Below are 17,016 nucleotides of genomic sequence, written 5' to 3'. Positions count from 1 at the left end.
CAAAATGTTGTAACTGATAACCATAGCGTTTTCCGCTTTTATTTTATGTATTATGGAAACTGCATATGTACATAATGGATGGTACTTTTGCCATCCGGCGATATTTATTATCTATTGGTTCTTGTTATATTCAAATTCATCTTCAAGCTAGCATTGGTAGCAGGCAAGTCATACTGCATTGATACAGGTGCAAGGGGCCTTTTTATCTTTCATTTTTTAATGTTTAAGAGAATTGAAATGTAGAACCAGTGAATGGGTCTGACTGGCGAACTAATAAACTGGTTGGTAACTAATCCAAGTATCATGTTAAACCGGGATATGTTTAGGAATTGATAACGCCAAGTTATCAAGTGTATTCACTTTTTTTTTTTTTTAAAATAAGACCTATATTACATACTCAACTTGTTCTCTTTTTACAATTTTAGAAGGATAAAGTGTTAAAGTCAGTATTGATTTATTCTCTTTTTGTCTTATAATTTTTTAAAAAAATTATCTTATTGAAATAATATCTATTTTTTTATGGAGGTAAAAGAAATTATTAAATGTTTTAATAACATTCATTCGCTATCCACAGATGTTTAATCTTAATTTTTTTTATAGAGTTAAGTTAAGCCTAACCTATATTCCTTGATTTCCTTCTCTCAGATGATACCAAACAATTGAAGAGACAAAAGAAAAAAAAAACACGTGTTCTGTTCCCTTTCAAGTTTCAATTGTTCCGCTCGTGTTCTGTTCAACTTTTCTAAAGTGTTTCTTACGTTACGGACCAACAAACACCTTTGATTAGCAATTTTCCACAAAGAGTAAGTTTTTTCAACTTGTAAAAGTTCTTGTAAGGCAAAAATGCAGAAAATTCTAAAGCAAAGTATTACTACTGAGTGCCTGAATAAATTGATAATATTAGATTTTTCCAGTTTAATTAGTGATCTTATTCAATCTTTAAAAAAAATATTAAATAATTTTATGTTTGACCAAGTCAACATTTTTATGAATATTTTCTATATTAAAAACATTTGAAATATATTATTGGTTACTTTATTTTTTTTTAAAAATGTTAAATATTTTGTTTAATTTATTGAATATAGTAATAATACTACCTTTACAGAAAGAAAAAAGTCAGTTACCTTTTTTTTTTGCCTTACTATTTATTTATTTTCCCGGTTCAGATCATTTTCATTTATTTTAAGTGCCAACTAAAAATGCTTTACAAAATGAAATCCCACATTTCTTTTATTGCCATTTGTCGCAACCGGAATGTTTGTTATCTTGTGTGTCTGGCACAATGAGTTCCAGCGTTTGCATTTTGGTGTGTGGCTACCTCCTTTCTTTTCCATTCGTGTGTTTCGCTGCAATTTTGCTTCTATCACTCACTCATTCACCGTTACATTTCATTTTCCGCTAAACACAAAACACGTGACCTTCCTCACAGAACAGAAAACTCATTTCTTGCTTCATTCATTTTTACTTTAACATGCAAACTAGCATGTAACGTAAGTTTAACAGTAAAGTAGCTTCCGTTCCCGTTGTGACTGATGGCCTCGGTGACGGGTTTTCTAGCCTCACATGTCGGTGCTGTAAGGCACCACCGGTTTGAAGTTGGAATTGGAGTTCGGGCGGTGTCGTCATCTGAATCTGAAACAGTGGCAGCTGTGAACGGATCTTCTTCGCGGAATGGTTCCTTGCTACTGAAGGAGGAAAAGAAGGTGCCTTTCTTGCGAGTTGAAGAGAAGAAGAATAAGAGGGGAGAAGAAGAAGAAGAAGGTTTGGCAGCACTTTGGGATGATGGGTATGGAAGAAGGAGTGTGGAAGATTACTTTGCTGCAGCTAAGGAGATGTGTAAATCCGATGGAGGCCCACCTCGATGGTTTTGCCCACTTGAATGTGGGCCTCCTTTCAAGGATTCTCCCACTCTCCTGTTTTTACCTGGTAAAAACTTACGCTTCTGCTGCAATCCATGCATTTAATGTCTTGCAGATTTTAATTGCTACTCTCTCTCTCTTTCTGTGAATTGTATGTGTATGAGACTTTTGGGGATGATGGAGTTGTTTTTCTTGTGGAGAAAGTTAGCAACTCATTCTTTCAGACACACTCTTCGTTATTAGCTAAAATTCATTAGAAATCACAAGACTGTAGAGGTCATCTCATTGTTTAATGAACCTCACTTTTGATTCATAAGTTTTTTTGTTTTTTGTTTTTTTTAATATAAAACTAACCAATAAGAGAGGATAAGTCAGTAACTTATAAGGAGTGCGTTGCTACTTGCTAGCACCTTTTCTTTTCTTCATGCTATTCTTTGAGTGGACTGAATGATTTTCTTTTGATGTTGGTTCTACTTCTATTCAACTTTGCGGTTGTGGTTGATTGTTTTCAATCTTAGATTAATCTACAATTTGGTTGAAAGCTGCAAGTTGCAACTTGTGTTACTTGGTTCCCTCAGAATGCAGGTCTATGTAAATTTGACCGTAAAAGTGTGAATGGGTGTTTAACTTAAAAAAAGTTTCATCCTAAAACACCGATTTGTATAGATTAACACTTTTAGTTTTAGGTGACAGTGTGGCAGAAATTGCTACTTTCAGGCACCAACTTGAAATTGTGTACTAACTCAATGCTATTATATTGAATGCTAAAATTAAATATGCAGTGTTAAAATTTCTTTAGTTTTACTTATGCAGGGATGGATGGCACAGGATTGGGTCTCACTTTGCACCATCAAGCCCTTGGGAAGTATGTTGTATTTTTTGTGCTTGAATAGCTACTGGAAATTTTTTCATAAAATGGCATTTGTTTAGCACACATAAGTCTGCAGGATTAGAATGGGCATTTTAAAATTGAATGTCTGAGGCATTACTCAGGTTTAAAATGGTCTGATTGTTTCTGTCATAGACAGTTCTGATTGAAGGTTAATGGAAATATTTAAGCTTCTTGATGAGATATGCTTGTTGTATTGTTTAGAAAAATTATTCTGTGTAGGTTCATGCAATTTTATTTTGCTTACTCTTTGGATCTCTACTTTTTACATTACAGGGCTTTTGAAGTTCGTTGCTTGCATATTCCAGTTCATGATCGAACACCATTTGAAGGTCTTTGCTTTTTAACGTATGCTTTTGTCAACTTTTGAAGGTTCTTGTGTTGCCGTTGATGCATTTAAATGACAGTAACTTATAACTATTTCCTGCCGTCAGTTAAGTGATGACGTGACACCTTGCGAACATATCTTTCCAATATATATCAATGGTTGAGATGGTGTCATGTCACCACTTAATTGACGAAAGTGAGTCAAAATAAAAGTTTTAATATATCAGGGATCTAATGCAATAACTTTTTTTATTAGGGACCCAAAACAAAAATCAGTCATTTATCAGGAATCTTCAATATATTTAAGCCTTTACATTATGTTTTTGTTATGTCAGGAATCAACAAGTTTCTTTTGAAAATTACTTTTGAATTTGGATTTCAATTTTCTTGTTAGATTGTTGTAAGATAAGATAGGCTTCTATTCTAACATGTCACTAGTTCTTCTAATTATTGTTGTATAATAGTTGGCAGATCATTTGGTGTGTGTTTAGATTAGCTTATTTTGTGTCTATAATCAAACCTTCCTTTGAGGTTTCTGAATAAAAAGAATTCCCCCCCCCCCCCCTAAAAATTAAGCAAACCTAAAATGCTTTGTAAAATTTTAGAAATGAATAAAAAAACATGCAAGCCATGACTGTCTGGTGCCATTATCTAAACTTAAACTGAGAGTTTTCCTTTTTTTATTTTCAAATTTTTGAAGGGCTGGTGAAACTTGTTGGAGAAGCTGTCAAGCTCGAATGTGCTTTGTCTCCAAATAAACCAATCTATCTGGTAGGTGATTCTTTTGGTGGAAGTTTAGCACTTGCAGTTGCTGCTCGCAATCCAACAGTTGACCTAGTACTGATATTAGCCAATCCAGGTGAGTCTATCAATGCTTTTTCCTTTTTGTCAAATTTGTTAATGTATTTTGCTGGTGATGTCTTGTCAATTTTCAAGTGTAATCTGACAATATGCCTTTCAATCATAGCTACATCCTTCGGCCAATCTCAGTTGCAACCTTTGTTTCCTTTCATGGAAGCTTTGCCTGACGAACTGCATGTTGCTGTTCCCTTTCTTCTTAGTTTTATCATGGGTAAATAATCTGTTTCTTAAGATTCTAGTTGTTACATTTACATTTTTATGAAGATATAATTCATTTGCAAATACTATAGATATCTTTAATCCAATTCTAAGAACATTAAAAAAGGAATTTCAAGATATCAGAGTACATGTAATGATACATATATATACACTAGTGTATCACATTACTAGGCGGATAACAACCAAATGGAAAACAAAAAGGCCTAATCTCTATGTTCTGGTACAACTGAATGAGTGCTCACAAAAGATAAGTTAATATCAGTATCATAACAAATTTTCCAGATCTATATCTGTTATTAATTCATATACGTTGTAATATTTAACAACATCAGGTGATCCAGTGAAGATGGCATCAGTCAATATTGACAATAAGCTTCCTCCTGCCAAAAAAATTGAACAATTGTCATACAACCTTACTGCATTGCTGCCGTGTCTTCCTGTAAGAAGCTTTTGATATTCTGTCCTTTGGTCTCTCTGTCTCTCTGTTCTTTTACTTGATGTTAAGGGCTATTGGCTATATTGTATCTAATTTTAGTTAATTGACAACAATAACAAGCTCTCGGCATGGATTTAGCTCCTAAATTTTTGTAACACACTAACACATACGCAATTATGAACCTTTCTTTTTCGCCTTGTTGGTAAACCTTATGGTTGTTTAAGTATCCCTCTTATTTTCTAGATTGTAGTAGTATCTGTCATGTCTTTTTCCTCTATCCCTTTTCCTTGTTCTATTTTCTAGACAAATTCTTAAAGTTCATATAATATGGGATTATATTGAGCTGTCAATCTGTATTTTACTGTATTATCTATTGTCAGGAGCTGGCTGATATTATACCAAGGGATACTCTTCTTTGGAAGCTGAAACTTCTCAAATCAGCTGCTGCATATGCTAATTCACGTATTCATGCTGTTAAAGCTGAAGTTCTTGTACTTGCTAGGTTTTACTCTCTCTAGACTTGACACCTCTCATGATAATAATTTGTGTACAATTTTTCTTTTCATCATACTTGAAAAAGGTTCTTCTAATTGCCTCACAAATCTAAATATTGTAATATAACACAAGAATTATGCCACAATATCATCACGATCATCCATTAATGGTTGTAGGGTCTAGATTTTTAGTTCTCGCATTCGTAAAATGAAAATTGTTTTCACTTGATACACCCACTATATATAGTGTCAGATGAGAACTCTCTTTTTTGTGAGAAATGAGAGCTACAAATACAGACCATGTATGGTTGTGTCACCCAGATTTATAGTTGTCATAATTTTTAAAATGAGAACTGTTGTCACTTCATACACTCCCTATATATATATATATATATATATATAAACTGTGTCAATGATGTTCTGTGTATGACTTTACCTTTTTTTACTCCCAATTTTGAGACTCTCATGTTCATATTAATTAAAGTGTACAAGTTACTTTCTAGTTAATATTTTCAATTGAGAGTTGAGAATTGACATCAACAAAGTTTCCATTCTAGTGGCAAGGACAACATGCTTCCCAGCATAAACGAAGCTCAAAGACTCATGGGATTATTGCAAAACTGCAAAGTTCGTGTCTTTAAGGACAGTGGACACACACTTCTCCTGGTATGTGAAATGAATATATATACTTGCAACTATCATAAAAAAAGTTGTAGGATATTTTCAAGCGAATATGTATGTAACTTATAATTTTGACTATCCATTTGAGATTGAATGATCAAAATTAGTCCCTTCCACCTTTTATAATAAGATAATGCTCTCACTTGATAACCCCTGTATAACGGGTGTGTCAAGTGAGACTACTTGCTACTATCATTAATAAAGTCGTGGGATATTTTCCAGTGAACTTGTAACTTCTAAATTCGACCATCTAATGTGGGGGCGCATGTAACTTTGGAGGACCAAATTGAGGGTTTAACATACACTTTAATTGCTTTTGTAAAGCTTATTTTACATTGGTTTGAAAAAAATAAAGTTTATCTTATACTGTGATTTATTTTTCAATTTTTATGAAATTATCTATGTTTATTACTTTCAATTAAAAAAAAATATTGTAATGACAGATACTCTAAAGAACATTTTAAATTCTGGTACTCTTCCACGGACTAATAGGCCAACAAAAGAATGTATTTTTTTATTTTAAGCTGTTACTTTTTGCATAATATCTACTACGGATGTGTTTTTTATTTTAAGCTGTGATAACAAGTACAACTCAGCTCTATCTTAGTTGATTAATTGTATTTTACATGGTAGTGCAGGAAGATGGTATTGGTTTGCTGACAATCATCAAGGGAACTTGCATGTACCGTCGCTCAAGGAGGCATGATTTGGTCAGGGATTTCATACCTCCCAGTATGACAGAATTCAGATATGCAATGGATCAAGTAGTTGGGTAATTTGATTTGGCAATATTATTCTCATTGTATATGGTTCTTGTTAGAAATCTGTTAATGTCATTGTTGCATTGATGGGTGGGGGAAGGGGTGTGACTCATACTCTTAGCATTTTCACGTAAACAAGAACAGATCCTTGTTGAACCAGTTGTCATACCTTTTCTCGATTATAAACTTCAAAGTTGACATTAGTGGGGTTTGAAGTTGGAGGCTGCTTCTTGAAAGAGGACTCAAGCATCCCACCATTGTGCCAGTCAATGTGCCTTTTGTTATCTATCAACCCTTATATAATAAATTTGAATACTCACTCTTGAATGAAAGGACTTGGAGGATCTACTGTCTTTGTAAGGAACACGACCCTTCCTGCATCAAGAATACTATCACTTAAATTTAATCAATTTGAATTTCGACAGACCATATTGAATTGATTGACATACAGCTTATGTGTCTAACTTCAAATAATTTATTTCCATGATTTATTCCTCAATTTCAAACAATTAATCTCTTTAATTTATTCCTTCTAACAATATAGAATCCTTAGTTTTGAAAGTGACCATTTTAGTTTTTTGGTTATATTTATCTCTATAGTAATGGTTTAATGCAATGTACCTAAATGAAGAAAGCGGTGTACAGATGTGTATCTGTATGTATATTAAGTAAATGTGAAACCTCGGACTTAAATCCTTATTCTGTTTGGCTCACGCATGCAATTTATGTCTGCCTTACTTCAATAATCTTCTTTAACAATTTAATTAGCTCGTGTTCCCAAAGTTTAAAGCTGATATGCTACTGATGTATGGCAGATCATTTCGTTCTGTTACTGGATCTGTATTTTTCTCAACATTGGAGGATGGAAAGATTACAAAAGGTCTCTCTGGTGTTCCAGATGAAGGTCCTGTCTTATATGTTGGTTATCACATGTTGTTGGGGTTAGAGCTTATCTCACTCACAGATGGATTTTTAAGTGAGAAGGGTATTGTGCTTCGTGGAATAGCCCATCCTGAGCTGTTCAGGCCTAAAGTTGAGTCTTGGTCTTCTGAGTTTTCTATGATTGATTGGGTGAAGATATTTGGTGGGGTGCCTGTTTCAGCAAGCAATATTTTCAAATTGCTTTCAACAAAGTCACATGTTCTCCTATATCCTGGTGGTGCGCGTGAGGCTCTCCATTATAAGGTACATTGAGTTTTATTGTTTCATCTAGGATTCTTTCCAACAAAAAAAGAAATATTCAGGTTTTCTTGTGCAGTATTTATGATTTAGTTATTTAATGCTCTCACATTATTAAACCATAATTGATCATACATTATAAGAACAGAGGGGAAGGTAATAGCAGAGGGAAATTGATAAGGAAGTCAAGATATAAAATAGCAATTAAGTTAATTTCATTTCATTTTTCAGAAAGAATCATGACATGCATATAACATACAGTATAATGGATTATGGGCCTCTACCAAAACCTTTTTTTAATATACTTGGTGATTTTTGCCACTATATGAAAAAACAAGTTCAGACTATACACGTCAAGTTTGCACTATTTTTGTTTTTGTTGATTTATCATGCTTGTCAATCTTTGGGATCAGCACTGACTGTTATGTGATGATGGTTCTACCTTCTTAAAACTGACCGACCATGCTCTAATTGCTAGGGGGAAGCATACAAGTTGACTTGGCCTGATCACCCAGAATTTGTGAGAATGGCAGCACGATTTGGTGCCACAATTGTGCCATTTGGAGCTGTAGGTGAAGATGATTTAGCTGAAGTAGGTTTCTTATTTCTCTTCTCCAAGTCTCTTTTTTCCCTTTCGGCTACAGACTTTTACTTTTTTAACCATAATAGTTTAGGGTTTTGGCTCCTCTAAAGTAAATATTAGTAAAGTAATTTCAGTTATTGAAGAGAAAATTAATGATTAATATTCCAATACACTCATGATTTGTTATGCATGTGCACATCTTATCCATAGTTGATTTTCTTATTAACAACTCAGATTTATTACTTTGTCCTTTAAAGTAAGTTGCACAATTTAGAGGAGCCACATCCATAATTTAGCCTGTCCATTCTGCTTGGTCAAGTGATGTTAACAGTGGAGCCTGTCCATTCTGCTTGGTCAAGTGATGGTCACTTAGTATCAATTGGTTTTAAGCTAAAATCTAGCATGGTATAATCTAGTAGGCTTGCTTGTTTTGGTAGACATTTGTGGAGGGGGAGTGTGATAACGTTTAATGTTAACAGTGGAGTTAGTGGCATTGTAAATGGTATTAGACCTCTTTCATCAAAAGATATTTTTTTATAAGCCTTTTAGGAATGTTCATTATATTAAATGTCTCAATTAACGTTCCGAGAAGTATTAAGTTGAATAATGAAAATAGCTGGGTGGGAGAGGAATGAGAAGAAAATTGTTGTTATCCTAGGGGCACTGGTTAAAGAAGTAAAAACTTTTTTTTTTGTTGTTGGGATGTGTAGAAACGTGCTCCCATATGATTTCCAATTTTCTCTTTTTAACCCTTTAACAAGCACCGGTTAACAAGACCTTTTTTTTCCTTGCAATGCTTGAGCTTCGATTAATTGTACTTGCCTTTTGATTGGACTTCCCTTGAATTTTACAGTTAGTTCTTGACTACAACGACTTAATGAAGATCCCCATAGTCAACGATCGTATAAGAAATATGAATCGTGACTCAGTTAAGTTTAGGTAATTATTCTCCATCTCAGTAATGTTTATTTCTTTAGTTTCAAAGATTATGACAGCACGTTACATTTTTAGGGATTGGTGATAGTTTACTCTTAAAACAATGGAATAAATAAGATATATAGCTGATATATCCCCAAACTCGTGTGTTTTGTTGATATCCAGAGATGAAACAAGTGGCGAGGTGGCAAACCAAAATCTCACTTTTCCAGTGCTTCTACCAAAGATACCAGGTCGCTTTTACTTTCTATTTGGGAAGCCCATAAAAACAAAAGGCATGGATAAGATTCTAAAAGACAGAGAAAGTGCCAACCAAATGTACCTTGAGATTAAGTCAGAAGTTGAACACAATTTAAATTACTTGATCAAGAAGAGGGAGGAGGATCCATACAGGAACTTCGTCGATAGGAAAATGTATCAGATATTTTATCCTCACGAAACTGATCCAACGCCATCATTTAAGCCCTGAAAAATGTTTTTGATATATAATACTCTTTTTATGTAATCATAATTATTCTTAAACAGGTACATGTACATGGCCATTATTCTAATAAAATATCACTTTATTTTAATTTTGTTTTTAACGTAAGTTTAATTTCAGAATTAATAATAGACTAGTTTGTTTAATTTTTTTAAAAAAAAATTAAAAATGTTTTTTTAAGAAACAAACATGATCCGCTTCTTTTAAAAAAAATAATAAATTGTTTATTTTATTAAAAAATAAAAGGTTTTCTGCTTTTATGGTAATACAAGCACGTTTTATAATATGAGGTTGTTATCTAAATTTTATTATTGTTAATTCTGTTTTCATTTTTCAAAATTTTTTCCACTTGTTATCTCTGCTGTGTAGAATTTAATTACGTCAAGGAAATTAAATTTTGATGTAATTGCTTGAAGACTAATGAAGGAAATCCTTTAAAAACAAACAAAATACAAAAAAAAGAAGCAAGAATGTTGTTTTTGTTAACTTCATTCACATGCGGGATTGGAAAGTAATGTATTTTTGATAAATCAAAGTATAAGTTCATATGGTTACATAGAAGCTATACGAAGATCATTACTAATATTAGATTATTGTATTTATAAATATTATTATATATATTGCACATTTTTAAATTTTTTTTTCAATTATCCTTTATTCTCAAAACTTAACTTTTTCAAACTTTATTTCTTATTATTATCGAAATTATTTAAAAATTAATCAATAAATCAAAAACAATTTTATCAAAAGTTATTTTATTATCATATAAATCATAATCTTATTATAAATGAATATATTTATTAAAATTTGCATTAAATATTAAATAATTTTTTATTAAGTTAAAAATTATGAATATACTTAGACTGAAAAGAACTCAAATCAAAAATAAATTTTATGTCTTACTTTTAAATATTTATTTATTAATAGAATTATTCTTTAAAATTTTGTTATTATCTTAAAAATATTTTTCTTTCCCGGAATAAATATAATTTTTACAATTAACACCACGATAAAGTAAGAGATTAACTTGCTTTCATAAAATTCTCGGTCCCTTTACATTTTATGATATCTCCTTGGTCCCTCTTCTTATCATGATCCATGGCACCAATGTGATAGAAGCGTGAACTGTTTCCAACCTAAGGAAGTGTCTCAAACATGTTCCCCAACAGGAAGCCCCATTAGTAATGTACTGATGCCTTGCATTCTTTTTTAATATATATTTCTTATGGGCTTCCTGTAAGAAAAAAATAAATTACAGTAAAACTGTACTTCTATATCAAATTCAAAACCTTAATTGTTACAAATTTAGTGGTTTGTTATATGTAAGAGCAGTGCCAAAGTATTAATCAATTACAACTATCTTATCAATGACAATGATTAATGTACTGTACCGCTAAATTGTGCATGTAACATGGGAAGCTTTACTCAAATTAATTGTTCCTGTAAAAAATGAACTGTACATCTCCCTTAGGTCCATAAAATACTAAACTTGACATGGTTACTATCAATTAAGAGAAATACAGTTATTGCGTGTTTGGATGTAAAATTTTAAGAAAGTAATGTATTTTTTAAAAGAATTTAAAATGTTCCACACTTTTTTTTTTGACAGATTAAAATGGTCCACACTGAAATGCTATATTAGGATTTTTTTACAAAGAATTTTAAAATTTACAGATAATTTCATCGGATATTTTTATTACCTAAAAGCAAGGAAATTAAAATTAGCCCCCAAAGAGGTAGAATTCCCAAAATCTTCAAATTCTCTTGCGTTATTCTCTATTTCATAATTATTTATTTACTAAAAAAAGATTTTCTTTTCTAAAATACTACGTGTCGTTGCGGTATAAATTTAGAGGATGCAACTACAATACATTTAAAAATGTTAACCAAAAGGTATAAAAAAAATAATAGAATATTTTAAAATATTTTTTATTAGAAAAAAACATTAATAATTATTTTATAAATATTTGAATAAGATTATATAGAACTATAATGATTATTTTGTAAGAATATTTTATTATAATAAATATTATTGATGAATAATTTATAAGTGTGATATGTTGATCATCTGAAAGATCCAATTGCACAAACTTTCTCAAAAGAAGAAAAAAATCCTCATGAATATTTCTTTTTAATTTCAAAGTATTGATGACTTAAATTTACCTTAAAACCAGGATAAGCAGTTACCATGAATGAATGCTAGCTTAACCATAAATACAGCTTTTGCTTTTGCTTTCCTAAGCAGAAAACCGGCACGCAAATACAACATCGTTGTTCTGTTCTGTTCTGTAGCTAATAAATCCCATCTACTGTTACTTTTATTATTCTGTCTCCTTCTTCACTTTTTTTCTCCAATGGAACACTCAAAAGATTTGGACGCTCTCTATTACTTTTAAACTTCATTTTCTGCCTCAGATCCTTTCTTTTCACACTACCTCGAAAGAAAAAAAAGGTCCGATTCATTCGGTGCTCCATGCTTTCTTTGCTTATTTTCTATAACCTTTCTTTTAGTTTTATCAATGCAATTTCTGAGCTGTTTTCTTATGAATTTGCCGTTAATGGGTTTGATCGTGGTGAATATTGCTCCACTGGGTTGTTTGGTAGATGCTGAGTTATATAAGACAAGCGGTTCTGTTTCATTCTTCAACTGTTTAGCTACTTACTGTTAGGGGTTTCGAGAGTTTCTTCGTGTCACTGTGATTTTACGTTTCACATTTATTTGGAACGAGGTTGAATAAAATGATGATTCTTCTTTTGTCTGTGTAAATTATTCCTGGAAAAGTTTGTTGGAATGTACAAAAAACAACTGAAATTATTGTACTGTTAATATTATCGAATTTATATAGAAATGAATTCGATTAGTGTATGTTAAGATATTTTTTTTGTTGTTTAGTTAAGTTTATCAATCAGTTTTTGTTACTTTGTGGAATTAATCCTTAGATCGCCTATCCAAGAGTGTGTTGACACAGAGTGCTAGAAACACACTATTTAATACACTCTTTCAAATATATTCTCTACCCAAGATTGAAAACCATTAGTGAGACTCATGATTTTTTGTGATTTCCAATAAATTTCAACTAATGGTAGAAAGTGTGTTCAAGAGAATACGTTAGAGTCTGTTGCTAGCATTTCTGGTGTTGACATATGCACAGTAATCAAGTGCGTGGTTGGTGTTAAGTGGATGAAGAATGTGATTGATCTTTGGTTTAATGGCAGGCAATTTAAGAGAAATGGAGATGTTACTGATGTTGTTTGCCTTCCCTTTTTAAACTATTAAAATTTTAAAAATTTCTAGCTCGTCTAGTTGAAGAGGCTTCTTTGTTTTTTGTCTTTAAAGAGTGAAGAGATCTAAGCATAGGATGTTATGCTGATATGAGTTTTTGTTATTAAATAGAAGAGAGCAAAATGTAGTGGTAATATTATATAGTAGTATGTTACTCACCCATATTATGTGATGAATTTCTTATCACGTTCTCACATAGTATTGTTATGATGTTTATTTATTATGTAACTGTTGTGGGGGTAAACTATTCATACGCAGAACTTTTTGCTAGAATAGCTGAAGTTTTCTTTCTTCTTCCCTTTACTCCTCCACCTTAAATTATAAAAAATTGAATTCCTTTTTAACTTTTTATTTGTTTGCAGACATGTATAAGAATCGGTTGCAAGAATTGGCTCAAAGAAGCTGTTTTAATTTGCCGGCCTATTCATGCATTCGCGAAGGGCCAGATCATGCTCCTCGTTTTAAAGCAACTGTCAACTTTAATGGAGAGACCTTTGAAAGCCCTACATTCTGCTCTACTCTTAGACAGGCAGAACATGCAGCAGCTGAAGTGGCTCTTAACACTCTTGCAAAAAGAGGTCCCTCTAGAGCTTTGGCAGCAAGAGTTCTGGTAGGCAAATGGGAATTTTTCGTCAAACCCCTTCCTAGATTTCAGTTATGTTTCTTTCTTTCTTCAAAATTGTAATCACTTGGTTGACTTGTTAAGTGCATCATGGCTTATCCATTGTCATTTGAAGTGTCACTCTTCTGACCTTGAAATATTGGAACAAATTATCATATGCTCCCACTTTTTGGGTCAATTATTGGAAAAACAATTCTTCCTATAAGAATATTCAATATTGTAATATTAAGTCTGGGCAAATGTTAACTAGTGCCCTTAAGAAACAAAAGTAGCAAATTTATGTTGGAAAAGGAAGCATTTATTGTATAAAAAATGTAAAAATCATTGAACACTTACTTTTTGAGATTTAATAAGGTTATTTAATGTTTTTAATCAGTGCCCTCGTGGCACTCCTTTGCTTGACCCTTTTGTATTGGTGGCATCACTGCATCAAATATGTAAAGTTAGTTAACTTCTTCATGGTTTTATCACTTTTATGACTAATATATATGTGTTCAGTTCCCAGTTTTTAAGAACCAATACCTACCTGGTCCTCCTAACCTAACTTATCATTGTTGTCTAGATCATTCATCAATATTGGTTAGCTGAATTTCCAAGTTTAGCTTTCTCCCTGTAACACTCATCATGGGTTAAATATCAACTTGTGCCTCTATCTTTGAAGGGCAAACATGCTAACCAACCAACATCAGGGCCAAACATACCTTGCCATTTAGGTCTTCACTGCATTTCCCAATCCTGTTGTTGATGAAAAGTGCAATACAAATGTGTTCTAATTTTGTAGTTCCCTTTTTTTATCTTCTTTTGTAGTATTATACTTTTTCCTCCCAAGGATGTAGAGGATGTTTAATTCATTAAATTTAACTTTTTTAATATACTCTTTTTTATTTGGATATTGGCAGGATGAAACAGGAGTATACAAGAATTTGCTCCAGGAAACTGCTCATAGAGCTGGACTGAATCTTCCTGTTTATACAACCATTCGTTCTGGACCAGGTCATGGTCCTAACTTCTCATGTACCGTTGAGATTGCAGGAATGCATTTTACTGGAGACCCATCTAGGACCAAGAAACAGGCTCAGAAAAATGCTGCCATGGCTGCTTGGTCTGCATTGAGAAAATGTGAGCATTTTGCTTCTGTGGTCATATATTCTTTATATGCACATTTTTTTGGTGTCTGCCTCAATTTATCTTCTCTTCAACATACCTTTTTATTCCTTCTTTTTTAACATGTTTCTGCCTTTCCTGCCAGGACTTAACAACTTATAATCTATTTGTTTTAAATTTCATTCTAGTGTCGGAGCATCATCTATCTTCTTCAACTTCATCCTCATTTTCTCTAGAGTCTAAAGGCAATGAAGAACAGGAACAAGTAATCATTGCTCGGGTCCTTGCAAGTTTACACCCATCTGGTTCAAAGAACTTTTCCAAAAGTGATATTCAACTTGGATGGCAAAAGTCCACTACAACCTCTTTGGTGTCAACTCAGCCAACTACAGACTTGTATCCTATGCATTGCCAGCATTTTGGAATCTCTAGTTTCTCACCAGAGGTGGCTCTATATCAGATTTGGCAGCAACAACAAATTATGCAGCAACAAAATCGTCTATTGGCACTAACCATTCAACCAATTATTCCATCTACTTCACAGATTTATCCGTTAATGCAATCCGTGTTCCAGCCAGACCACTGCCTTTATTTTCCAGCTAGAGAGTTGGCATCAGTTCCTGTAGGACCAAAATTATCAATTCCTTCATCAAGCCCTTCATTTTATTCTTCAAACCAAATTGGTCCAGAGTTAAACACGGGCAGGTCAACACTAACCATCAAAGAGATACAAGAAGAAAAAACAGAAGATCCCCCAGTTTGCTCTTTTAGCAATGAAACTAGAGTCCTAACACCAGCTCCAGAGGATGAGAGTCAGAGGCATGGTGGCTCTGGAAGCAGAAGTATAAATGCTGAGCTGGGAGGAGAACATTGTGAGAAATCTGAATGTGATTCTCATTGGGGAACGGGATCTGTACACAGACCCGTTAATCCTGAGCTGCAAAACCCATCCAGTATTGACTCATCTGTTCTCAGAGCACACTCACAAGCAAGTTCCAACAGAAGTTTTAGACCACCAGCTGCTTCATCATCCTCCATTGTGAGAACCATGTGCCCTACTTCATTTGTGGGTTCAAGGCCACAACATGTTGCACCAAGGTTGAGAACCGGAACTCCACGTAGTCCGGGCATTCCTATCTATGAAAGGTTTGGCATGATAAGAGCTCCTACCCCTCTATTCATGGCACCAGCTGTGAGAATCAGATCAGTAGTTCCAGTCTGCTCAGCTCCTCCAAGGAGATCCATGGCAGAGGTGTCCCAAAGCAAGGAAAAAGAAGATTTAAAACCTGAAGACAAAGAGGTGCCAAGAACTAGCTCTGAGCTTGGCCATCTTAGAATATGAGTGAGTATACATGTTAGAGATCAACAAGTCTAGTAGTTCTTTCCAAATAATATGGTGCCTTTGCAGGTATTTACTGTAAAAATAGGCATCTCCTTGATAATTTTATGTGAAGCAATAAATTTGAAATACATATAATATATATATATGTCATCAAAATTTATTGAATGGATTCAAATTAGGCCGGAGGATGATTCAGTAAGAACACTGGGTTACAGAGTTAACCATCTGTTCCGGGATAACCAATTGAATTTCTGTACAAAGAGAAATTAAAAAAAAGAGAATATTATATGAATGAGTATTGAGTAAGTCGTGTATACATTAATAGTACAAAACATTTTTATATTGTATTCTAGTTAGTTATAACACGTCATCTACCATAAATTTATTGATTTTTACAATACTACCAATAATTTCTCATTATTTGATATCATAAAATTTCTTACAGTGACAATACATACAATTTTTTTTATTATATAAAAGCATTGTATTAAAAACATTTTATATAAAAAAGTGTTGCATGAAATAAGCAAATTATTTGTGATTATAGTTTAATATGATGTTTTCATTGGATAATAATCAAATTAAAAAAAAAACAACAATAGCATGTGGAAAAAAGTTGTGATGTCGAACATTATTTGTAAGGATCAAATCTTACTACTCTTACAGTCTTACAACAAAAGGAGAAAGAAAAAAATCATGTTATTCTTACGTGTTTCTGGCTCCTACCAATAGAGCTCTGATAACATGAGATTCCTGCTAAATATGAATAAATAAATCTATATATAATTACACACATAAACTTGTATAACTTTCATTAACTAAATTATTTACTCAATAATTTACTTATGATCGTTCCTTTTTTTTTTTCTTTCTTTAGCTTACTTATTAGCAATTACTTGTATTTATAACAATAAAAATATTAACTACTTATATCAAATTTCATTTCTTGTAACAATTGG

At 32.7% G+C, this 17,016-nt stretch overlaps 2 protein-coding genes across 2 annotated transcripts; both read left to right on the top strand.

Moving 5' to 3' along the window:
* Positions 1 to 1,263: 1,263 nt before the first annotated feature.
* Positions 1,264 to 9,809, top strand: LOC114407666 (acyltransferase-like protein At1g54570, chloroplastic). The gene is made up of 13 exons (XM_028370847.1): positions 1,264 to 1,926; positions 2,673 to 2,724; positions 3,025 to 3,080; positions 3,776 to 3,934; positions 4,043 to 4,147; positions 4,488 to 4,594; positions 4,972 to 5,093; positions 5,643 to 5,751; positions 6,405 to 6,538; positions 7,343 to 7,712; positions 8,185 to 8,298; positions 9,143 to 9,228; positions 9,391 to 9,809. The coding sequence occupies exons 1-13, from the start codon at positions 1,533 to 1,535 to the stop codon at positions 9,692 to 9,694; spliced, it is 2,112 nt and encodes a 703-aa protein (XP_028226648.1). The 5' UTR covers positions 1,264 to 1,532; the 3' UTR covers positions 9,695 to 9,809.
* Positions 9,810 to 11,929: 2,120 nt separating this feature from the next.
* On the top strand, positions 11,930 to 16,219 carry LOC114407665 (double-stranded RNA-binding protein 2-like). Its single transcript, XM_028370846.1, has 4 exons — positions 11,930 to 12,158; positions 13,352 to 13,599; positions 14,511 to 14,730; positions 14,904 to 16,219. The coding sequence occupies exons 2-4, from the start codon at positions 13,354 to 13,356 to the stop codon at positions 16,055 to 16,057; spliced, it is 1,620 nt and encodes a 539-aa protein (XP_028226647.1). The 5' UTR covers positions 11,930 to 12,158; positions 13,352 to 13,353; the 3' UTR covers positions 16,058 to 16,219.
* The last annotated feature ends 797 nt before the right edge of the window (positions 16,220 to 17,016 follow it).

This window comes from Glycine soja, chromosome 3, assembly GCF_004193775.1.
Source record: "Glycine soja cultivar W05 chromosome 3, ASM419377v2, whole genome shotgun sequence".
In the NCBI taxonomy this organism is placed as follows: Eukaryota; Viridiplantae; Streptophyta; class Magnoliopsida; order Fabales; family Fabaceae; genus Glycine; species Glycine soja.
Note: the sequence above shows the minus strand (reverse complement) of the source record. Positions and strands in the feature narration are given on the sequence as shown.

What these genes read in the sequence shown, in the direction of transcription:
- LOC114407666 (XM_028370847.1), top strand. Translation starts at nt 1,533, where the DNA reads ATGGCCTCGGTGACGGGTTTTCTAGCCTCACATGTCGGTGCTGTAAGG. An exon ending in GAAGTTCTTGTACTTGCTAG is followed by an intron (nt 5,094 to 5,642) that starts GTTTTACTCTCT and finishes TTTCCATTCTAG; the next exon opens with TGGCAAGGACAACATGCTTC. An exon ending in CGTGACTCAGTTAAGTTTAG is followed by an intron (nt 9,229 to 9,390) that starts GTAATTATTCTC and finishes GTTGATATCCAG; the next exon opens with AGATGAAACAAGTGGCGAGG.
- LOC114407665 (XM_028370846.1), top strand. Translation starts at nt 13,354, where the DNA reads ATGTATAAGAATCGGTTGCAAGAATTGGCTCAAAGAAGCTGTTTTAAT. An exon ending in CTTTGGCAGCAAGAGTTCTG is followed by an intron (nt 13,600 to 14,510) that starts GTAGGCAAATGG and finishes GGATATTGGCAG; the next exon opens with GATGAAACAGGAGTATACAA. An exon ending in TTGGTCTGCATTGAGAAAAT is followed by an intron (nt 14,731 to 14,903) that starts GTGAGCATTTTG and finishes ATTTCATTCTAG; the next exon opens with TGTCGGAGCATCATCTATCT.